At 38.4% G+C, this 25,319-nt stretch overlaps 1 protein-coding gene across 1 annotated transcript in view; it reads left to right on the plus strand.

Moving 5' to 3' along the window:
* The window catches only part of BCAP29 (B-cell receptor associated protein 29), a 24,261-nt gene extending 495 nt beyond the window's left edge, over positions 1-23,766 (plus strand). The window contains exons 2-8 of the mRNA XM_008642527.2: positions 16-118; positions 3,725-3,825; positions 5,956-6,106; positions 11,272-11,407; positions 13,967-14,078; positions 21,367-21,467; positions 22,819-23,766. Of these exons, the coding sequence (XP_008640749.1) occupies positions 27-118; positions 3,725-3,825; positions 5,956-6,106; positions 11,272-11,407; positions 13,967-14,078; positions 21,367-21,467; positions 22,819-22,857 (732 nt within the window). The 5' untranslated portion in view covers positions 16-26 and the 3' untranslated portion in view covers positions 22,858-23,766. The remainder of the gene's footprint in view (positions 1-15; positions 119-3,724; positions 3,826-5,955; positions 6,107-11,271; positions 11,408-13,966; positions 14,079-21,366; positions 21,468-22,818) is intronic.
* Positions 23,767-25,319: the final 1,553 nt, after the last annotated feature.

Genomic DNA, 25,319 nt, shown 5'->3' on the forward strand with positions numbered 1-25,319 from the left:
CCCTTCCTCCGCGGGCCGCCGGGAGCATGACTTTCCAGTGGACGGCAGTGGCTACCATCCTGTATGGTGAAATCGGAGTAATTCTCGTGCTTTGCCTGCCATTCATTTCCCCGTTGAGGTAGGAGGACTTCGGCGTGCTGAGCAACACAGCTCGCTCTTCTCACCAGTGTGGGCTTATTTTACGTCTCTGTTTTCATAAACACGGAGCTTTGCTGCATCCTAAACTAGTTGTGAACATAGCCGAAGGACTGCTGTTTGGGACTTGAGTATCAGGAGCTGCAAGAATCGCAATTGCCTGCCATTCATTTCCCCGTTGAGGTAGGAGGACTTCGGCGTGCTGAGCAACACAGCTCGCTCTTCTCACCAGTGTGGGCTTATTTTACGTCTCTGTTTTCATAAACACGGAGCTTTGCTGCATCCTAAACTAGTTGTGAACATAGCCGAAGGACTGCTGTTTGGGACTTGAGTATCAGGAGCTGCAAGAATCGCAAGTCTCTTTAAGGAGCTTTGTGTTTTCTACGCAGTGCTGATTCATCCGAGAGCAGCGGTCTCGGCGTGCCCAGAGCAGCCCCCTGCTTCGCTTCAGCAGGTGGGACGGCTTTTCCCAGAGTTTTGGAGTAGGCAGCGTACAGGAAGGCATCTGGCAGTAATAAATGAGAGGAGAATGCAGGTTTTTTCGGCAGTTGTTTGTCACATTTGTGAGATGCAACTCTGTGTTTTGGTGTACACTAGGCATTGTGGGTGCTGAACAGATGAGACGTCAGATATACAATGCAGGCTGCAAACTGTGTGTAAGGCCCGCAAGAAATTTTTGATCACTTGTTTAAAAAAACTGAACCTGAGTTTGAAGCAGAAGGTTTGGGACTACTGGAATAAGGGCCTTTGTAAACTTATATATAGATTAAGAAAATAGTACTACTTCTGGAACACAACACAGACATTAAGAAAATAGTAAATTCTTGTAAAATAAATGCACATAATAAGGGAAAGGAAAAAAATGCATTTATTATCTTTACTGTATGCAAAGGCTTGACTTACAGCATTATCTTGTTTCCTGTAAGTAGCTCTTCAAATTTGGTGATATTATTTCTCTACAGGAAATAAAGCTAGTTTCTCTGCAGGAGGCAAGAGAAGTAGACTTATGATTTCTTTTCAGAATATCAGGAAGTCTTAAGAACCAAACCCACAAAAATCCCACAACCCCCCAAAACAACAAGCAGGAAGAAACTTTAAAGCTTTTTTTTTTGTTTTTAAATGCTGCTGTTTCAGCAGTCTTCTGTGAAAACTGTTTGTTTCTTTGTGTCTTCTGTTTGTTTCCTGCATCTTTAGATATATTTAGAATGATGTAGCTTTTACTGTCCTCTTAAGGAACAAGAGTTGTTGTGGAAAGTTTGGATTTAATTACTTAAACCTGTGGAGGAGTCTTGAAAATGACTGGCTCCTCCACACCTGGTACCAATGATTAGGCATGTTTCCTCAGCTTGAGAAGTTGAAACTGTTCTAAAATCTAATTCAGCTTCTGGTTTTTTACAAGTTGGCTTGCAAGTTCAGCATTTTTACATAGACTGTTGAGTTGTTGTATTTCTTACTGTTTTCTAAGCAAAAGTGCAACTATGTAAGAGGAGAGGAGTATTATGGGAGTCATAAGCATCAGGTTATTAATGGCTTATGTGAGGAAACTAGTTGCAAGAATTTCTTCAGGCTGATGTCACAAGCAGAATACTTTGGGAGTATTGAAATATGTTTCACTTACAATGCAAACAGAGTCCAGTGTTAGTGGCTGAAAAGCAAATTCGTAATGTGCAGCTGTGCCAAAATTTTTTCAAACATTAAACACAGTGTTTTTAATTATATAGAAAGGATAGATTTGTGTGCTTTGTTTGGAGCATTCAGCTATTCCTCTGAACACTGGTTTCTAAAAGAGTGAAATCGCTTTGTCCCTTATGTGATATATGCAATTATCTTCTTAACAAAACTTGCAGGAATCTTGTGGGGTTAAAAATTAGATTTAGCTGCTGTGACAGTACCAGAGGGCAGCAACTCTGCCTGACACATCTTGGTGGCCTGGGAGCTAGTTTTGTCAGCAGTAAGGCATGCGTGGTTACTGACAGGTGTGAAACTGCTGTTCTTGGAAGTTTTGATTTACTCAGTAAACTGATTCGTTGTCTCTCTTGTGTCTGCACATTTTTTTAAATAATGTTTTTCAGATTTGCTAACAAGTTTGTAAGTTCCTGGGGGACAAGTAAATTGACAGTATAAAACTGCAAGTACACGAAGAGATCTGTTCTACTAGGTGTAGTACATCTAAAATGGTGGCTAGTATTATAGTTTGGAAGGATTATATTTATATGACTTCTGGCACCAAAAGGATGTAGAGTTTTAGTAAATGTGAATGTCTATACTTGCTGAGGAAAAATAAATGTGAAAATAAAACACAGGAAGATTTTCCAGTAAAGAGATCCATATTTTTAGCCTGATTATAACTTGGCAGTGTAGTTTATCTAAGGTCATACTTCAAAGAATCACCTCTTAAGTGGAGGTCAGTATGGAGCTTGGAAAATTGCACGTTTAAAGAGTTAGCGAGTTGGCTTTGTTTGAGTCGTAGCTTGAAGTAAGCTTTTTGTTTGATACATACTGTGGCTGTCTGCTGTAAAGAATTGAGATTATACTAAAAGACTTAAATGCACAACGCTAAAACATTTTAATTCTTTCTGGTGGAGAACCGTAAAGGACCACAGGAGATCATGCTGCAGTCTGATTTAAATTAAATTCGTAGTAGGTTGGAAACTGCTGTGAGAGGGCAAATCTTAACAGTCTCTAGGAAGTGTAAATAGTCATAACAAAAGTAGGAAATTTTACCTCATATAATAAGATGGTGAGTAGCATGTCTGTGTTATGTCCCTATGGCATGACTAGGTATTATTTCATTTGTGCAGTAGCACTGATTCTAACCTGCAGCAAAGAACAAATAGGTGCTCTGTTGTAACTTGTTTCAATTCATTTGAGCGCATTAGATGTTCTTTGTGCTGCAGGTGTGATTCTGCCACGCCCTCCATGCAGCAATATCAAATAGACAACTAATCATTTAAAAATAAAAAGCCTGCATCAGCATTGGCCTCACCAGAACTCGCTTCTGTAGCCAGCAAATTTATGCTTGGGAAAGAAGTTTTAACCCTTAACAAAATATGAACACAAGATTTGTCTTTTTTGTTGTCGTTACAAGTTAGAATGTAGTAACAGTCCTTGTACTTCAGAATTATGCAGACCCATCAGCATAAAAGATAAGCCTTCTGAAGAAGGATGGTAGAGAATTTCTGGAAGCTTTTAATTTTATTTGGCAACAAGAGGTATTAGTGGATAAAAATAAAAATAATGGAATGGGTTTTACAGTCTTTACCCCATCCCTTGTTATAGTCAGGACTGAATACAACGTATTGCTAGCCAAAGTATAAGCTAAAATCAGACACATCTGCAGAGTCCCTGCTATTGTGCAAGACATTTGTAAGATGAACCAACTGGTTTTGCCTGTATCAACAACAAAAAAAGACAAGTTGGATTTCTGTACCTGAAAAGTTAATATATACCTAAATTATATTGCAGTTAGAGGAACTGTTTAGAGACCTTATACAAGTCTCTTATCAATAACAAGGCTCTCTTCTGTGAGGTTGTAATGCTCTTCTTTTAGTGCTTAATTATTTTTGAATAACACAGTTCTATTTTACAGATGGCAGAAGATTTTTATGTTTCCTCTATGGAGCAAAATGGCAGTATTTTGGAACAAGATGTTCCTTACAATAATAGTTCTGTTGATCATCTTGTTTCTTGGTAAGTGTTAGATAATTTCTTAACAAATGGGTAAAAGAAACCTGGTACATTGAGTTTATATCAGTAAATTAATGGAAGGGATTTAAGCTTAGTGTAAGTCAGCTGATTTATTGAAAAGTTATACCATAGAATGAAAGAGGAGAGGGCTAATACTGCATCCACATTGGGAATCCAAATGCAATTGTAATATACTGACTGAATGAGAAGGAAAAATGGAGCTTAGTCTAGGCTGCTGCTTGGTTTCCCTTTCTCATACAGGTAAATGAACTTGTTTGACAGCAGAATTTGGCTGAGGTGCACCTCATGCAGTAGATGGCACTCTTTTCTTTTGGTTGCTGTTGAAACAGAAGACCAGAATATATCAAAGCACTGGGCTGACTGAATACTTTTGCTCAGTACAGATACAAAACATCTGCTGGCTACATTTGTTATGAGCAGATCCTCAGGTCTGTGAACTAAGAGTAAAGCTTTAATGGTTACCATATGCCTGACTGATGTCATTTAATGTCTGCCCTGACTGCTTTGTGTGGTAAGCATCTCCTGTATTTCAGTGATGAAAGTAGTTCTCGTGTGTTTCAGGGATATTAGATAGTTCTTCATGGATAAGTGTTTCCAGTGCCTTAGAATATACATGCTACTTAACTCCAAGCTACTTGAAATAGAAAGAAAAAATCCATGGTTTTATTTTCTACTGAGGGAAACATGCAGATGCACTTATATATATAGCAATGTCAGACCAGGCTACAGTACTATATTCTTAATATTTAAAGTACCAGAAATGCAATAAACTTCTAAAATTATTTTTTAAGATTATGTTTAGTATTATCCTTAAAAGTAGATCTTCAGTAAATGGCTTGAGATTGGGAACTAATTTATTTAATTTACTCTCTTGAACTGCTGTTGAAAACTTTGACCAGAGTTTGCTTTTAAGTTGGTGATGGTCATTGGTTTTGTGGAAAGATAGAATTGGGCTGAAGGGAAGCAGTGATGAGATACCTGCCCCATAGGGTGAAGTGATAGGTTACTGCAGGCCTAGAGTCTTCCTATAGTGCAGGGACATGCATTTGTTTGCTCATAGTCTTCAATGCATTGTTTGAAGCTTCACTTCAGGGGTTTTATACCACCTAAATAACTCAGACATATAAAGGAGACCGTCATAAGTGATTATATTCACTTTTTATATGCTTTTCTTTGTAGTTGATTTAGCCTGCTTAGACAAATGCAGCAGCAATTTAATAACATCTGGCCAAAATACTCTGCAAGAACTGAGGCCATGTCATGAAATGTGTATATTTGTTGATGTGCAGGAAGAGATTTAAGGTGCTGTGTTGGTTGTAGGAATGTCTGATGACCTTATGTTTAAAGATTGTAATATGAACTCTTAACTGGGTTAGGTTTGGGGTTTATGTGGATGTAAGTCCCAATTATTTATTTTGTCCTTTGAAAGGTGTTTGCAGTGTACTGGCCCTTTTCCAGAACTATCAGGAGTATGTCATGGATGAAAGGAAGCTGAAAGATGTATGAAAGGCAAATGAAAGAAAGCTGAGTTGTAGCTTTCCTCCTCCATTCTTTTTATGATGTTGTTACAGTTAGTAGTTCCTACTGATGTTACTACTGCTGTGTTACTACAGTCTTCCTATTTTGATGGATGCTAAAGAAATAATTTTCTCCCTCTATGATTGAAGCACAAAGTAGACACTTCTGTCATTACTAAAACACATGCATATCTTAAACCCTGTGTGAAGCAGATACTTGAGGAAATACTACTTCTTTTTGCTTCTCTTTCTCTTTTCTTACTGTCTGCTGGGAAATTTTAGCTCGGTTGTCAGCAGTGACATTTTGACACTGTAGGGTCTTTGGTAACATCTGTGGCTGGGCACAAGCATTTGAAATACCTGTTCAAGCATATTTTGGGCAATGGTTTGTCATATTTCTGGGAATGTGCTAGTGCACTTCATGATTTATCAAGACCAATCTTTAAAATGTATGGATAACATAATTGAAGTCACTATTGGTCCTATTACTGTTTGCTGAGTAGAAAGTCCAAATACCTATTTCTAGTACTGTGTCTAGTTTAGCATACATGCACACCTGCAGATGTGAATAAGAACAGACTGTCTTCGTTTGCAGATGCTGTTAGAGAAATCAGGAAATACTCATCTGTTCATGTGAATGAAAAGGCTGCAAATGTCAACAGCAGTGCCTTTGATCATATTCAGATGAAACTCTTTCGATCGCAAAGAAACCTGTATCTCTCAGGTTTTTCCTTATTTCTTTGGCTGTAAGTATAACATTTTTCTAATGTTTACATAGTATGTTTGTTACAGGAACTGTTGTAGAAAGTAATTGTAAAGATCAGAAGGACAATTTCAGGAGGTTAAAGAATTAATTATGACCAGGTTGGCTACAAGGTAAGTAAGATCAGGGAAAATAATACCTTACAAATGTTTGAAAATTAGAAGGATATGTGAGCAACACATGGAGAGAAACATTTTGAATGCTGGAGAAAACATGTATTTTGCAGAAGTTTCTTTGGGGAATACTCATTTCCTTCCTTAAACTTACACCCTTTGTTTTGCACATGGAAAACTGGAATAAAAAACCCCTCAAAACTAAAGTACTGTTAAAATAATATTAATATCTGGCAAACTGGTGTCATTGCACCCTGCTGTGTTAAGAAGCAAAACTTGAGTCTGACCTGAGCCTCATTACTGTTTATCTGCTGTGAGATAAGAATTAGGAGAAATGCAAAACAGGCACCAAACTTGAAAGAATATAAAGAAGTTTATTAACAGACCTAAAAGAAGAAAAAAAAAATTATACCACCTTCAGAACTCTCCTCCTCCCCCCACCTTCCTCCCTTCTCCCACTGACAATGTTCAAAAACAACCCTTAAGATGTTCAGTCTGTTTACCACTTCCATAATAACCTTGTTCAGTCCATTTAGAAAGAGAAGTCTCTTCTTGCTCATGCTATGAAAACATTATCACAACGAGACAGCCGCCCACTTCCAAATATTGTTCAGTCCATTTAGGAAGAGGAGTCTCTCTGCCTGCGTGTGAGTCCTTTCCCCCGACTTGCAGCTTTTCCCGCAACTGCTTTCGAGGGTCCACTCTTGAAGTTTTTTGGGGTACAATTTTAAGGTTGAGCCGTTCAGAAACAAAAACAGAGGCCCTTCTCCTTCCCTGGGAGCAAAGGGTCTTCATCATCTTCATCGTTAGGACTATCTCTGGGAGCATCTCTAGGGACTGAGGTTTTCTCCTCTCCCGTTTGGAGCAAAAGTCCTCATCTGGTTCATCTCTAGGGACTGAGGTTTTCTCCTTTCCCATTTGGAGCAAAAGTCCTCATCTGGTTCATCTCTCCCTGTCCAAACTTCTCATGAAATTACAGCTGCGTCAGCATCTGCCTATCTCAGCGCAGGTGCTTTTGCTCACGAGTTGAACACTCCACCCCCCATATCTTCATGAAATTACAACAGGATACTCTGATATATCATAGCTTCACAACAACTTTAAGTGGCTTAGAGAATTGTCCATATCCAAACTGGCCAGCTGATAGGTTCTATCAGTTCCCAGAGGAAACTGTAAGCACCCCTTAGCAAGGACGTCCCTTCCGGGACTATGCTTGCTAACCTATGACAGAAGCAAAACTTGAGCCTGACCTGAGCCACTTCAGCTCAAGCATGAAGTTAAGAACTGTAGGATAATATTCTGGGTTTTAAGGAAAGTTTCAAATGCATTGCAGATCAAACACTTTGTGGCAACTTGCCTACTATGGTGTTATGATCTTAGGTCTGGTATTCTTTTCAGGATGCTTAAGTACAGCTCACAAAACAGGGTAAAGGAAAGGGCAGTTCTGTACTGCCCACCTGTAGCAGCCAAGACTACCTGTGAATCAGTAGCCACAACAACCTGCAGATCGTATCAGTTGGGCAGAGAGCACATGAAGTCACTGGACACTGATAATGTGAACAAATGGAAACAGACATGTTGGTCTGATGATTTCCTATTTGTGCGTTTCTGTGGTGACTGGACAAGAAGTGTTGGTCCTCTTAGGAGTTCCTTCAGTGAGCTGCTTGACATTGCCTCAATACTCAAGAGGAGCACAAAACAAGAATGTGACAGACTTATGACAAACTTCTTCCCCTTAGAGTGATGCGTGGCCATTTTAGCAGAGCATGGAGCATAAAGAAGTGTCAAGGAAAAATGAATACGAGGCTTGAGCAGAAAAACCTTGGAAAAAACAATGTGGCTGTAGCCTTGCTCAGTAGTGATAGGAATGCATCAAGTTCTTTGTCCTCCTACAGAAAGGTTAAGTAAATATGCACAAATACGTTTTTAAACTCTGCTCCAAGAGGAATAGCTGAATTGTGTCATACACAAGAATTGGAAGGTGGTCTCTCAGGGTCCTACTTACATTCAGCTTCCAAGGAAGAACACTTGTAAAGTGGCCCCAGTAGATTTTATTTTGTATAAAAGCTCTGCTCTTGAAGAGGTTTGCTTGAGGTTTTTTTGAGGTGCTGGCCTTTCACCAAGATTTAGGAGAAATAAGCATTCTTCCAGTAGGGGCTAGATCAAAGGACTTTTCTTACTAGAGCTGTTTTGTTTATCCATGAAACAGGCATAATGTCTGTCGGAGAAGTGGAGGAAAGGTGTTCCTTGGGTTTCCTTATCCTGCACTGCTGTACCATCACCCAACCAACGTGAGACCCCATCTAGTGTGAATGGGTAATTGGATGCCCCTAGTTCATTCTTTGTGTCAGTTTTGGTTCATTTTAGCACATCAGCCAATAGGAGAATTCCACAAGACTGGTAAATGGAGATTCATGAAATGGAGGAGGCTGGGAGCTTGTCACTTCTGGCAAGACAACAGCAGTTGTGGGGTACAGATGAGGAAAATCATGTATCAGTGGAGGTATTTGGGCCAGCTGAGCTCTTATCTGCAAACTGCACAGAAAAGAGGAGTGTCATAGACCCGAAAGACTGTCCTCTGGGTAGGACAGAGACACCCATCTGCTAGTTTGCCCTGGTCCTCTGTCAGCCCATGCTGTACCAGAGGGGGATAAGAAGGGCTGAAAACAAAAGAGAATCTCAAGGAAACATGAGCCTACTGCTCACTGGGGCCTTCTAGGAGAGTCGGCAGGAGTGTAGCATCACTCCCAGTAGTGGAAGATGCAGCTAGGGAGTACTTAGGCCAGTTGGGCATACAAAAGTCTGTGGCATCCTGGGATGGCAGAGGGAGTTGGCCAATGTCATTGCAAGGCTTAGTTTGAAAGATCACAATTCTGGGGAGAATCCCGGTGACTGCAAAAAGGCAAGAAGAAGGATAAAAAACAGGATGTAGGAAACTTAAGACTGGCCTCCCTGGAAAGGTTATGAAGCAAATCTTGCTCAAAGACATCTTCAGGGACATGAAGGACACGATGACTTGGAACAGCCATCACTGACTTACTTAGGGAAGGTGATGCCTGACCAGTATATCCGTTTTGCAAGGCCTTTGACATAGTGCCTTTTAGTATCCTGAGAGTCTGACCATGGAGGGTCATAGGCTGGAGAAATGGAGAAAAAAGCAGGTGGAAAATTCCCTGGACCTTTGGGCTCAAAGGATAATAATGATGTAAATTTTAGCTGGTGCCCCTCAGGGATTGGTACTGGTCTCGGTATTGTTTAATGTCCTTATTAACAACATGGATGATAGGATTGAGTGTGCTCTCAGCAAGCTCCTCACAGTGCCAAATCAGAGTGGTTGACATCTTGGAGAGCAGTGCTGTTTTTCAGAGGGAGCCAGAAAGGTTGAAGAAATGTACTGACAGAAATCTCATGAAGTTCAACAAAGACAAATGCGAAGTCTTACATTTTACAGGATAATCATATACAACATCCAGGCTGGGGACTGGCTGCGTGGGTGAGCAGGAAACAGTTTTGTAGGAAAAAACCTGAGGATCCTGGTGGACAGCCAGTCGTGTATTGAGCTGTGATAGCAAGGATGTCGTCAGCAGGTCAAGGAAAATGGTTATTCTCCTCTGTCTGACACATGTGGTGCTGCAGCTGCAGGACTGTGTCCAGTTTTAATTCCCCAAAATACTGGAGTACTGCAGTGGGGTACAGAGAAAGTTGGAGGCTGAAATATGTGACCTCTGAGGAGATGATGATGGAACATGGCTTTCAGACAGAAGAGAAGAGACTTTGAAGGGAAAATCCCATTGGTTTGTATGTCTGTCTAGTAGCAGAAAAGATGGATCCAGTTCATCTCAGTGGATCCAAAAAGGAATGACAAGAGTTAACAGGAATCTGAGATGTTCTGACTTGTGGTAGAAAAGTACTGCTACTGTCAAGAGTGGTTAAACACTAGAACAAGGACCCTGAAGGATGGTGGAAACTCCCATCTCTGAAGATGGTAGGTGCTCAACTGGACAAGCCTCTGAGCAATCTGCTCAACCTGGCCTACTTTGCATGGGATGGAAGCCTCCTTCGACCTACATGATTCTGTGATTAACTTTTAGTTGTGATGTTTTATTGATTCCTGCATCTGTAAGTTAATAGCAAAACTTGCTAACCTTTGGAAAAGTAGTGACATGGAGACCTTAACTTCTTTATTAACCTCTGAAATAGTAAGGAGCTTTCAATGAAAAAGCGAGGGGGTGGAGGGAGGCTTAACTTGAAAAGGTCTATTAATACTCTTCCAGTTATGAAAAAGCCAATTACTTAGATTTTCAAATTTCTTTGAAGAGCAGCTGCATAGTTACATTATAGGCATTAATTTAACTCAGTGTTATGTTACCTTGATTCAGCAACATTTGAAAGACTTCAAGATGAATAATGAAAGTAGTGATGCAAAGAAGCAATCACTAGATCAAATCATGGGAGGTATTTGCAAAACTTAGAATTGAGGTTCCGTATGAGTGTTGACATCTGCACATGTTCTGATTTAGCTGTATTGACAGTACTTTGAAGATTAATATGCTCACATTGCTACTTTTATTCTTGCAAGGCTGTTTATGAAATTGTGAGGGGTTTTTTTTTCACTGTACTCATTACCATAACTTGTTGTTTGGCTCTTGCATTTGGAGATCAATCCTGTTAAAAATACTGGGTCATTTAACAGTATTTAAACAGCCTTTAAGCAATCACGTCTCTGACCCCTTAATGGCTGTGGGAGGTTCTGCGTCAAGTGAAAATCAGAATGTCAATGGATGAAAATATTTTCAGTCTCTCCTGTTACTGTTACTTGTCATCGATGAGCCTGAATGTTTCCCTTAAGGTGCTTAAACAGCCCTCTTCTGGTTTTATTTTTACATCTAATGCAGAGAGAGAAAAGGGCTTGTTTTGGTTTGTTGGATATTTTTGTTTGGTTTGATTTTTGTTGTTTTGGTTTTTGCTTGTGGTTTGGGTTTTTTTATTATTTATGCTGTAAATTACAGTTCTGTTCACTGTTTTTCTTCACCAGTGTATTGAGACGTACTGTTACCCTTCTTACTCAGTTGGCAAAAGAGATGGCATCTCATGCAGCTCTGGAGACACAAGTAAATGATGCTACTGAAGCAGCCAAAAAATACATGGCGGAGAACGAAAGGCTGCAGGAGGTACCTTTGAGCTTCATTAGTAACTTTCTTATGCAGCAGGTAGTTAGTACGATGTACTCTGGGGATGGTTTGCTACGGAATGCTTGTCCATTTTTTTCCTTCTGGTTGAAAAAGGAAGAAAACTATTTTTACAGTATGTAATTTAGAATACTGAAAACAAACTATAGTAGCATTTTTTTAACAAAGGAAACTGAAGTAAACCAAGTAAATGAGGTCCTGTCTTTCCAGTACGAACTTCATCAAAGTAGTAATAGATCCTTAATGTATCTCTTTGAATTTAGTCATAACAAAGTAGAGAGAGCCACTAATTTTATTCCTTTTATCCCAAACGATTGCCTGTTTAGGTCAAGGCTGTAGCAGTCCAGGATGAAAAAGCCTACTAAATAACTGTTTTCATGCTGACTGTTTCTTCTTAATAGGATTTTCTCCAGTCTTGAAATGTATTTTCTAATTTGAAAAATATTCTTTTGTATTTAATGTATTTCATATTCTTGTATCTTTTTATGGTGGGTCAGCCAACTTCAGAATACTTCCCCTGCTTAGTAGGACACTGTTGTAGTATTAATGAGACTACTACCAAAAATTTATTAATAAAAGATCAATGGACAAAAGCGATGTTATTTTTATGCAAAGAATGGTTAAGCTGTGGTTCAATACATAATTGTATTCAGGAAGGAAAGTCATCAAAGATGATTAAGATAAATGTATGAAATCTTTTCTTGTAACTGATTAGTTTGACTTCTGTTTGAAGAGACTGAACCATAAGCTAGAGTTCAGACATCTAGACATATGAAGACTTTTAGAGTCCGGCACATTGTCAAAACAAAATTCCCTGCAGGTGTGTACAGGTTTCCTTCCAGTTTGTCTAAAGCAGTGTCTATGGTTACTGACACTGTAATTTTTTTGTAATAAATCTTCGTAGAAGACTCTAGACAAAAGACAGGATACAAAAAATCCAGTTGTTTGAGAGGTGTTGTAAAACAAGGATCACTAGTCTGTGTTAGGTGTTTCCCAAGTATAAAATGATTCCAAAATTTTGGGATTTGGTATTTTGTCAAAATGATTCAAATTCCTTCCCTCAGCCATGGAATTTGTCTCTTTACTGCCTATGGGTACGGTTTTTTTTTTCTTTTCTGTCCTGTTGGGATTTTGCCAAAAGTCCTCTTTTTTGTTCTGCTTTCACATTCTCTTAGCAACACATTCTCTTAGCCACTTGCAAGTGATAGCCAGAAATTGGAAACTGTACTCTTGTCTGTTTTTATTTGTGCATTTGATTGCATGGTTTTTAAAAACACGGGTAGCCACAGGTACAGGCAACATGCTGTGGCTGGATCTCCTTTGTGATGGACATGGGAAGTGTTCAGGACTGGAATATTTTAACTTCGTAGGCATCCCATGGCTTAGGCTTCTCTGTGGCTTGGCCCCTGCATTTGTGTTTATTTACAAGTGTGCTTCATTTCACCATCAGAGAGAAGTGAGAGCAATTGCACGTAAGGCACTGGCTGCAAGTATAAATACTGTGAGTTTACTCTGGTGTACAAGGTCTGCACTGTCACCTGTTCAGAGGTTCCATGGAGCACAGGACTTAAGATAAAAGTTTACAGAAATAGCTATTTGCATATTAATAGAGGTGAGCACAAAGCAAAGAAGACAATTGGCTATGGTTTCGTTATGAGCAGTTAAATATCATCTCGCTCTTTGATTAAATAGCTTATGGAAAAATTTTTTCAGCTCTTTTCCTTGGATTGTTTACCACTCTTTATAACAGTTCTTTTTCTTCTTCCTAAAGTAATCTTTCCCCTTTGCTCCTGCCTGTGCCTGGTAAGCTCTGATACTGCTAGTTCACCTAACGGCTGTTTGTCTCAGTTGTTTTACTTCATCCCGTTAAACATTTACCACTTCTTTTGCTATTACAGAGATGATGTGTGGTTAGATAGTAGAAGCTTTATGAAAAAAGGGTCTTGTTATGGGATCTAATCTTACACGTTAAGAGCATGCGTAAGTATAGTAGTGCCAACATTTTTGGAGTACAGGGAATATATTGCTCTTGTGTCAAGTGTTTACAGGGCTCTTCCTGAATTCTTTCCTAGTTTTTGTCTTGAATTTCACTGGAAGTAGAATCTGAATATTGGAACTGTTCTGAAGATTGAAGTAGCTGCAAACCTACAAGGAGAGAATTGGAAGAAATTGTTAGAACCAGTTGCACATAAGCATGGCAGCATTCTGTCACTGACAGTCCCAGTGTGTGTCTTCTGAAAAATCCATTTATAACCGAAGTGAAAGTTGTACACTTGATGAGACATGCAAAGTACTCTTACAAAGGAGATAATGCCCTTCTGTTACAAGTATGCCATTACCTAAAACACTGAGCTTGTTTATTTCCTTTTTTTTTTTTAATTTGGGAGGATTTTTTTCTAGAATAACTATCTGCCTGTATCAAGTTGACATTTGATAAAACCTAATGCTTTGCAAGCTCAGGGCTGACATTCCCTGGATATTTTGCATTAATATCAGACTAATGAAAATAAAACTAATTGTAGCAACTGTGGTTTTTAATAGGCCTTGAGTGGAAAAGGACATGGTAAAAAGAAAGAGTCAACAGATGCAACCAAGGAAAAGTTGAAGGAGGAAGTTGAACATTTGAAAGCAGAGCTACAGAAGACATCAGATGGTAAGTATTAGTTAGGACTTCTTTGCAAATAGGAAAAATATATTTCAACACTGAAAGTCAAAAAAATATTCTAGCTATAGCATGAACTAACTTCATCTGTTTCCAGAACACTTGGTATGTGGTTTCTTTACATTTGACTAGGAACTGACAAAACATGCCATTGCCATCCCAATATTTTAGTAAATGTGTTCATTATGAAAATATGTAAGGTGTAATCGGAACACCCTAGGTAAGTTGTAATTATTAACAAATTGGACTGATATATTTAAGTGGTGTTGACTTGTCTTTGTCAGTGACACGGCCAGGATATGGAATCATTTGCAGGTTGCTTGTAGCATTGGTTTGATCTTTCATGTCATACATAGCAGCCACTCTCCCTGTATAAAATGGGGAAGTACTGTGGTTGAGGTTTTTTACTAACACAGGGTTTCCGTCAGCAGAAAAGTCCTTGACTAGTATTCTAAATTTATATATGTTCTGCAGTTGAGGTATTAAGATGTTAGCTTTTTTAATATTTTTTTTGTTTACAAGGAAACATATCTTGCAATTTGTAACATAATACTTTTGTTAGCAGCTTCCGTGTTTAAGGTTTAGGTTGTCAAAACTGCTTTATAGGCAGCCCAAATTGAGATAGAAGCAGATTTTACCTGTTTGGTTCTGTCTTACTGGGATCTCTCAAGGTGTGTGAGCCTGTGAACACCTGCTCATCTGAAGTCAGTGTTTTTAAGATAACACTGCTTGTGATCTTGTAAACATTAATCAGATGTTCAGACTAACAAAAATACAAATTTTCTTGCTACAAGATAGCATGTTATCATCAAAACATAGCCCCGCTTTCATATTGCCTGGCACTGCTACAACACTATAAGAATAACAGCAAATATTTCATTAATCCTTTTTTACTGTCCACTGGGAATTCAAATAAAAAATGTAAACCAGCTGTTTTCAGCTGGCCTTGAAGCAACAAGAATGTTTAAATAGAGAATCTCATTAGTTCATGTTCTCAGGCATGTTTGATGGTGGGTTTTCCCTCTCCTGCTGTTTTCTTGAAGAAAGGGGGGAAAACAGTCTTTGAAGTGACAGGATCAGTGGAAAATTTAAATGCATATGTTTTATTTAAACTAACTTGTGGTATGTAACACTAATATAATGTAAGCTTTTCAGTCAGGAATGCTAGAGAAGGCTAAGGAATAAATAGATTTACCTCATGCTGCTTCAGCTTCATTCTCCCCATGGGATGTTGTCCATCCAAGAGATGTATAAATTAAGGCATGCTTGAACCTTTTGTTAGGGCACAAGTGGGAAAAAGGGTCTTTCTAAGGAGTGAATAGGAAAATATTTACAGCCCTTCTCCTGTTGCCACCCCCCTCGTTGCCAAAAACCCCATGGGTGGTATGGGAATTACCATGGGCAGCTAGGTGGTGGTGAGGTATATCTGTCTTACCTCTTTGTAAGTTTTCTTATATGTTACTTTGAGCAAATTGATAGCCAGAAAGCTTGAAGTACTTAATAAGAACAACTACATCTGTAGACAGTTTTCTATGGAGTGTTAGAGAGTGTGGATCAAATTTACTGTTTTCTTTTGAAATTCCTGCAGCTGGGCAGGTGAATGTTGACTTTCATGTTCAGTAACTGTGAGCAGTGGATTACACAAAATGAAAGTTGAGATTGGAAAGCTTGTTTTGCCTCTTCTAAACAATTTGTTTCATGCTACTGAGCTCATATGACTAAAGTAACTTTTTCTTTGTGTCCACGAAGTCCAATCCATGAAATTTGCAGGGGGGGGGAGTGAAGAGTGTGAAGGGTGTCACCTAATAATGAAACAAAGCAAAACTAGTATAAAAATAAAAACTTGACTGGTTTTGATTTTGGAGGTTTTCTTCTTGTTTGTTTTCAGCTAAAGTATTCGGATTTTGTTCTTGGTTGGCTGGGGGTTTGTGTTTAGGGGGTTTTTTTTTGCTGCTTGCAAGGAAAAAAAATTTTTTTTTCTTCAAAAGCAGTTTCAATTATCTATTGCTCTGGTCTGGGACACTCATTAAGCTGCTGATGCATGGAGATATATTATTTTAGAGTAGGCCGTGAGTTGAAAGGCAGGTTAACTCAGTATAGTGGCAACCAGGAGTCCTAAATGTACACCGTCTTCACATTTAAGAAAACAGTTTAGTATCAGATGTGCTGTGACTTCAAAGGTCATGCAAATTTCCTGTAAAGTTTTTATAACTGTTTTTACAACTGGCAGAGGAAATACTGTATGTCTTCTTTTTCTGAAATTCTGATTAAAATTATAGTGTAGACAGATGATTGCAGACTTTCAGGAGACTCCTCTCTAGTTCTTCAGCTTTCTGCCTTTCACAGAAAACACAAAACTACTTTTTTTTTCCCTTGCTTAACAGTGAAATCCTAAGTTAAGAAGACATTTTTCTACCTCCTGTGCTTTGAACAGGTGGGGAGGAAGAATCAAAATACAAGACTGAGCAGTGAAATTAGTAAAATCTGGGGAAAGGTTGGAAATTATTTACAAGGTTTTTGAGCAAATTCATTTTCTTTTCAGACTAGATTTTTCTATTCCCCTTGATTCCTTTTTTTGCTTTATTTTGGAAATGAAGCAAAGAGGGCTAGTTCCTCACTACTTTCTTGCAGACTCACATATTGTTGTCAGGGCTTTTTAGGCACCCAGCAGTGGGGCTAGCAGTTTTAGAGCCTAAATCCATTTTTAGCATACCTAGACATGTAATAACATGACTGCTCAGAAACTTTTTGAGATGGTATTTTATTGATACACTTATATATTATGAAAATGTCTCATTGATATCTAGAAATAAATGTACATACTTGTAACAGTACTCAGTACTGATCTAAGAATGTTTCTCCTCCTACGCATTAGACATATTTCTAACAAAATATTGATTCAGATAATTAGAGGTTCTCAGTATGGCTACTGGCCTAGGACCAATAGGAATTTTGTGGGGAAAGAAGACATGCCATGATATTGTTTCATTTTGATGGTTTTGAAAACTATTCAAAAAAACACAACAAAACAAGTTATCTGCAACTGGGCATGAGGTTAGAGGTGAGAGAAGTTTCATCAAGCCTTATGTCCTTACATCAGTCCTTTTTTTTGGGGCAGGAACAGGGCTTCATGAAATATGTACTGGCTCATTAAAGTCATTTATGTGCTTTTGAACTTCAGTTCAACTTTTCCTGAAAATACTCTGCTTATACATTGTTGTCATATAGTGGGGCAGGAGGAAATTCTAATGGAATTTCCATGCATCCTTTAAAGAGGTTTGTTTTGTGTACAGACTGTCACGAGTGTTCTTGGTTTTCATGGTTGCATAGTGTTGTAGGAGACTGGAAGAAAGGAACAATTCATGTGGAGGGCTGGTTTTGAAATAGCTTCTAACTATTGGCTCTTTTAGAAAGTGTGCATGTACAGATGTACTGCTCTCACTTAAATGTGAAGATTATTACATTTTAAAAAGTTATTAAAAATACAGACACTGGGAATACATTTCATAAAACTATTGCTGCAAGCGAGAGTTCAGTTTGGCCTTGGTGTTGCTGGGTAGGCTATATGTGAAAACTGTGTTGAGCTTCACTGATGCACTCCAGTTTTTAAAAACAAGCAAGTTGAAAGATTAGCCACAGTCTTATTATTTAGCCAATAGCAGAGGGAAGTAGAGAAACAAAGTCTGTCTTACTTAACCTTACTTTTTACAGAACTGTGAGATGATAACCAAGGGTGGGAGCCATTGCAGATGTCACGTGCAGCAAGAGTTGGTACATTTACAGATTGGAAGGGAAGGCTGCATACAGAAAGCATTATACAATGCTTATTATACAGCGTTTATTATACAAGGCTGTTTATGCCATCTGAAGATGCTATAACATCCCTTTTGTAACAAAATTTCTTTTGAGGTTGCAAAAGGTACTTGAAGCAAATCTGTAAATTTTTTGGCCCTGCCTTCTCATTCTAAATTCTGACCATTATATCTTAAGAAGAGAATTCAGAATTAGTATGGAATTGCTTGACTGGAGTTGTGTTCCCAGCCTTACAGCGTATTTGTTGGCAAATCTCTTGTGCCGTCAGTGCCTAAATTCTTAAATGTGAATAGCTCTTTTTTAACTTGAAAACTCTTTTAAGAGAGGGCTCTTTTTTACTCTTCAACTAGTCCAAATGATTTGGGTTGTAGGCTTGTATTGTGAGCAATGCTAATGTAAGTTCCAGATCGTTTCCTTAGTAGCAAGCACTGTAAGTCAAGTGATTTAGTCAGACCAGGACTAGAAGTTGTGCAAGGAAATGCCCAAAGAATTATTGGTTGTTTTTGTTGCTGTTTGGTTTTGGTTTTAGTGTTAGGTTCTCCATCCTTGTTAGAATGAGAAGATGATAGAAATGCTACAGCTACTGGGCTGTGGTAATGTAGCTCCTCAGACCAGTTTTATTCTCCATCCTTAGAATTCAGATCAATCTGAAGTAAACTGTCTCTCCTGGAATAGGATTCAGAGAATGTGGTGAAAGAAGGACAAGTTCTCTACTTTTCTCAGACCATATATGTTACAATTATTTATAGACCTTCAGTCACGCATAAGTGTAAAGGGATAAAGTTTTCCATAAATGTCTTCTATTGAAACACTGCCCTAGGAATAGTTTGTTGATTTTTCTTTGAAGGGAAGGAGAAGGGATGAAAAAGGATAGCCTACCTCTCATAGTACTGAGGCTGGATTCTGGGTTTGGAGCTTAGTGATTATTCCTCTCATTGGGTGCTTTAAAGTAGAAGCAGCATCCTCACCTCCTGCCCGCTCATGCACTGACTTGGTGGGAGGTGTCAGCTGTGGGGGCTTGCTTGCTGCCAGTCCAGCTGTTGTGCTCCTGTGAGGCAAAGTAACAGGCCAGATGGAAGCCAGAAATAATAACTGAGTGTATTGTGCACACAAAGGATCTCCTGTTCCCTGCTGGATCTGTGTTCAAGTGATAGGATCCATATGACAAACTGTACCTGATGTACTCAGCTGCACTGCAGTGCTCGTGCAACCGCAGAGGAGTTGGGCACTGCTGTGTGGACACTGGTGTCAGCAGGCATCCAGGGAAATTGGTGCACTGAGGAATTCACACTGTCAAAGATGTGATGCTTCTTTTAATTGTGTGGCCCCAACAGAAATGAATCTGGATTTGGTGGTTTGTTGATGTTTTGGGGGTTTTTGTCCATAGCCAACACAGGTGGAAAGGACAATCTGTTCTTTGCTTTTTCTTCTTCTAGGGTTAGGTGAGGTATTTCTGTCATACATCTGTTTTGGTCAAAACATTGAAACAATGCAGTAGCTTGTTTGCTTTCTTGATTTGTAGATACTTCTAGATATTTTGTTCATGTTTTAAAGATAAAGTAGTTTTTAGTTGCAACTAAAGTACTGTGCCACTGCTTATAAATCACTAAATAGTATTAGATCAATAACACTGAGCTACAACTTCTTCAGAAATTAGGTATTATTAATTTGTACTACACTATGTATAAAAATGTTCAAGCAAAAGCAGGATTTATCTTTCGAAGTAGCAGATTCTTGGAGAAGTGAAATAGCATACATATATGGTTTTTTGTCTACGACTTAAAATTCGGGAGTTTGTCAAATTGTCACAAGTTTTATTTTACTTGTTTCCAAATTTTGCTATTGAATATTTTAAACAGTACCAAGATCAGAGAGAGAGTAAATGCAATACATCTGATTTGTCAGATGTATGGAAATATACAAGTTATTCCAAATACCAGAACCTTCAGAAAATTTGTATTGATGCTATCAAGAGTGACTTAAAGGATGCAGGATAACTGTGGAAGAGTATGGAAATGAAAGAAAGTATTTAAAGAGAAGGGATGAATCTTTACTCATGTTGGAATCAATAGATGGATGTGTTATTAACTCCAGTAAATCAGAATTTCAAGGTAGGTAAAAGTCCTGTTACAGGAAAACCACTTGCAGAGTTCTGAAATTAGAGCTACTTTTCATCTGTGCATTCCAATTAATTACTTAAAAATAGCAGAAATTCTGGGGGAGGGAGTTCTCCTTTTTGCATGTAGGAGAGTGGTCAAATCTCATTTCCTGATGTTTCAAGAACTAGCATCGAAAGAGAAATCTGTTTCATACCAGACTGCTTGTTAGTTCAGTGCTTAAAAACCACATCTAGCTCCTCATCTTTTGAGAACAGGCTTTTAGAGGTGCTGTAATTCTTGAGTGCCATGGAGGTCTCTGAGAAAGAAGAGTCTCTCTCAGGGAGTTCACAGTCAAAGGATAGACTCACACTTTTAGAACAAGGAAATTTGCAAATGTTCTTTTTTTATTTGTACCATTAGATTTGGTTGTTTGGGTTTTTTAAGTGGGCATGTGAGGCAGCCTTATTAGATCATTAACAACATTTCTTTGTTTTCACATGAGTAGATCAAAATTTAGACTATGCCTGTGATGCTACATCAGAGAACTATAATGATCCCTGAGATACCTGTAGCAGAGGAATATGAAAATGTCTAAATGACCTCATGTAACAGCTTAGGACTAATGGCTTTATGACACTTGGCGCTGTTTTACCCTGCATTGTAAAATAGCCCCTATGGAGTCCTAGGCTGTTTGGTACTGCAGCATAGATGTGATGTCAGTTTGTGTTGAGATGGAGTAGAGTAATAATTACTTTTTTTCACATGTTAAAAAACTGTTCAGAGTTGTCCGTCATCCCACCACCATTTCTGCCTTTTCATCCATAAACTGATGCCGCTAATCAATTAACTCATGCATGGTGAAATACAGAACAGGGTAAAAAGGTGAGGTCTGTGCTCCTATAATCATGTATTATCTTCCTCCTTACCATGTTTTGTCGATGGTCTCGGTTGCTGTGTGAAAATCTTGCCCAGTGTTTGAGTTCCCTCTTTAAGAGGTCTGAGAGTTTTGGTTTTGGAGTTACAGAGTTTTGTTTTTCTAAAACTGTCTCCTGCAGTGTGACAGAACACTGTAGTCATCACTAACTAGTCACCTCTTTCAGTAGTTTATTGGTCTCACCCCTACCTTTCTTACAGGCCCTTCCTGTTCCTCGTGCTGATCTTTCTGAACATTGGCCATTCTCTTTCCGCTCCCTGTCCTCAACTTCTCTTCCATCCATCTGTGTCCATCTGTGATGCTGTGTCTTAAATTCTAAGCTTTTTTAGAGGAAGGACTGTCTACTGCAGTGGAGCCCTAATGCACATCTAGGGCTCTGAGGAACTGCAGGAATACAAGTCATTATTAAAACACCAATTCCAATATTTTACAGCTTTCCATAAGGCAAAAACTGAAGTGGCTGCAGTTAAAAAGCAGTCTGAAGGCCTTAGAAAAGAATATGATCATCTGATGAAAGAATTTCAGCAGCTTCAGGTAGGTGGCTCTGGATCGCCATACAAGAACTGTGTTTTGAAATTGTACCAGCAAAATTCTGTTTGTTGGTATTTTGTTGGTGCAAGAGAATTTACCAAAATCTTTAGTATAGCATAAAGTTGCAATTGGCAGCATTCCTTAAACTTCTTCAAAATAGTAGAATTTTGTTTTGCACTTTGGTTGACAATGCTCAGGCTGTTATTAGCTTCAGTTTTATTGTTACTTGGGAAATAAGATTCAGATAGTTTTGCATGTGATGATGAAACTGAAATATGGTAAGAAAATTATGGGGGGGGGTCTGTGTGTGTGGTGGGGGGAGTATATACATAATTTATAAAAGTAATTTTATTTTGTTTGCTCTTAAAACATGCTTTTGCAATCCCAGATTGTACATGTTGCAATACTGTTGATACATGAAGGTAAAAAATGCAACAAACAGCCTAGGCTAAAAACGGGCTACTATAAAATTCAAACTGAAGTACAAAATAATTTAAAAAACATATTAAGCAAAAGTTCAATTAGCTGTTTGATCGAGTTTCTTATGTGCATGGCTGTAATACCCGTAAAATACACAGTAATTATTTCTGGTAGAACTGGGAGTCTGTACTCCCAATTTAAGTTGTTGGACAGGTGTTCGTATGGTCCATGCCTAGCATCTGTCTCGAGCAAAATTCAGTAAAAATGAAAGTTAGCCTTTTTGTAAGTAGTGGTCCTGGGAGAAAATAAATTATTGTTAAAATTATGGTGACTTGCTTTTCAAAAAGAGTTTTTCAGTCCTGTATTAAATTTTAAAAAGGCAGTTTTGACCTGGTTATAATCTTTCTTTCCTCTACTCTGTGAAACCACTTACTCATTCCCAGCCTCACCCTGTACTCCTACAGAGATTGCTCAACTGATCACTGTGTTCAAGACCACCATGCATGGCCTGTCCTTGTTGTGCTTCCCTGTGTAATGAGCCATAGTAGTCCTGCTGCATTTCTAACAGACTTGTGGTCTAAAACACACATCCTCACCATCTTCTGTTTACCTCTGAGTGGAAAGAACAGAGGTACTGAGCACACAGGAGATTTGGCTCCCAAGAATAAATCAGTTGATAGCAGAAGATGTTTTCTGCTGGGTTTGCTGCACAGCTCAGCTGCAACACCAAAGGGAGCAGAACTAGGCTGCACAGCCTTGACTGCTGACAGCAGAAGCTCAGGTGTGGTGTGGGGTAGTATTGATGGGACTGCAACTTAGAAAGGTGTATGGTGAACAAATCAGGTGTGACTGCAGAGGGGCAAAATGCAGCGTCTGGAGTCAACGGTTTCTGATCTTGCCAAACTTAAATTATTTTTGATCTGTCTCTTTTCAGCAAAGTTTAAATCAAGCAGAAGGTAAGAAAGACCTGTAAGTGCATCTGAGACAGACGGCATCGCTGCAGTTGTTTGAATGAGAAAAAGTCTTGTGCTATTGATGTTCCTGATGCATACCTGAAACAAAACTTAATTTTTCTGAAAAGCACATGCATTGCAGGTCACGATTCAGATTCCTCTAATGCATCTTGGTTGCCAAAATGTTCTGTATTGCAAATAAAATGTTAAGTGGCTTACCGGATTTACTATGGAGTTTGTCACTGTTCTCGTCAGGAGAAACTCAAAAATCTTTCAATTCCACCCGGAGCAACCTGACTGTTTTCCAAGCTTTTGCCTCCCACAATGGTAACAGATCACCATTTGCTTGTGGCATTTGAGTGAGGTTGTATATCACACTAGATTATAAAAACACAATTACGTAAACCTCCTTTGCAGCACCTGTTTGGAGTCTTAAAAATTCAGTTCCCAGTGGGCTGAAGAAGGCTGAAAGCTTTTTATCAGTGGAAAACTGAATGACAATCAATCTAAGGAAAATAAAGAAATCCACGTCACTAGCTTGTGACTTTCACTTTAGCCACATGGATTTGAGTGTATTTTAGCAAACAATATTTTGCATGCCTTTGGTTTATTTTTCTTCAATCTATTGGGATATTTCAGTCTTGGGTTGGCTGGTATTAGCAGTCTTTTATTTTTACACTGTTTACATTGGTTTACTCCTTGTGTACCACCTAACTTCTTTTGCCTTGCTAAGTAAAAAATCTTTTAAAATGTAGATAGTTTGGTTTGTTTTGTTTTGTTTTCATGGATACGATACCTCAAATAAATGTGCACTGTTTTGCATAAAACCTTTTTGGTATTCAGAAAGTTGTTTTGAGTTTGTTAGTTGGTTCCAGTTTATGTTTGAAAGTTTGATATGTTTGTTATATTAAAGGGATTGTTGAAGTTCACGGTTTCTGGGTTTATTCTTGTAAATCTCTCCCAGTATACTATCTCACCATAGTTAATAATTATATGCACTAGGAACAAAATATATTTCTAACTTGGTGATGTTTAACTCTTCTTGAAAATACGGTCTTCATAGTGGTAGTTGTGATTGCTCTGGAAATAGAATTTGTTTAGCTTAGAATTTAAACACAGCTTATCTAGTAGTATAAGGCATAATAACATACCATATTAAATAAGAGTGCAGATGTTTTTAAAAAATACTTTATCGTTGCTGAAGTAGTACAGAATGTATTTTCAGAGATTCTGTGACACTTGAGATTTTTTTTTATTCATATAAAAACTTCCAGGGAAAGTCACAGATTTTTCATACCTGCATACGCGTTCTGAAGATGTAGTTGAACGCATCTTTGGTTTTTGTTCCCCACCCCTTTCTGAAATATTTAAAATTGTGGTGGAATGTTATCACAGATCCAAAGACTGTGGTTGGAAGCCTTGGAGCCTGTAACAAGTGCTAGTTTTAATGACAGAACAAAAGAACTCACATATGTTTCTTACTTCAAGACACTGAACAGAAGCGAATAACTCTTGCTTATTATTTACTGTTATCTACTCAAATTTCAAACATTTCTTCTGCTAGTATAAGTAGGTAATTGGGTAGAAAATTAAAAGCTTACAGTGAATGATACTGTGCACTGATCTGCATCCTTAAAAATTTACCTTAAAAAATAGCATGGAATAAGAAATGAGTAGCTGTGGATGCACTGATAGTACTGATATTTCTCCTTGAGAAGGAACTCTGAATGCTTTACACAGTTTTTTGCTGTAGAGCATGACTGAAGTGTGAAGGAGTGCAGGGTGGTATGCACTTTTCCCTCGGCGCTGAAATGAGGCTGGGTATTTTCAGACATGCAACATGCATTCAACACATGATACACACATGCTGTAATACATTACACAGAAAACCTTGATACTGGGCCACAGGGGAACATTCCCTTCATTAGAGATTCCTTAAACACACAGGCTTTGTATTTTGCCTCCATTCACTTCTTCTGTCGTGTCCATTACTTGGATCCTTTATCAGGTTTCCCTGTCACAGAGTATAACCATCATCATTTTTGTACTTGTCTGTTGTGGATGGTCACATACATTTGACTGAGTTGCATTATCACACTCCCAGCTCTTTGGAGTCCCAGACTTGTTCACAGAAAAATAATCTTTTGCTACTCAGATTAAAATTATTGTGTAGTATCTGCTATGTAGAACTCTATTCTTGGAAAGAACAAAGGGTTTTTGTAAAACTATAAGTCTAAATAGTATATCTGGAAATTCTAGTAGATGGCAAATTCTTGTGAATACTTTGTTTTTGCATTGTTTCACATTATATGCTTTCAGGGCCTCTGGAAGTCTGTGTTGATCAACTTTAAGTACAGTTCTCTCACTGGTTATGTTTTAAGTTATGGTTGAGATACAGGGAAAGAATGAAAAATTTCATGCTTTTATCTCCTGATCTTTTAGGCTGTTGGGTCAGCTTTCGGTCACATGTGCCTGTGGTGTG

This window comes from Corvus brachyrhynchos, unplaced genomic scaffold (assembly GCF_000691975.1).
Source record: "Corvus brachyrhynchos isolate BGI_N302 unplaced genomic scaffold, ASM69197v1 scaffold239, whole genome shotgun sequence".
NCBI lineage: Eukaryota > Metazoa > Chordata > Aves > Passeriformes > Corvidae > Corvus > Corvus brachyrhynchos.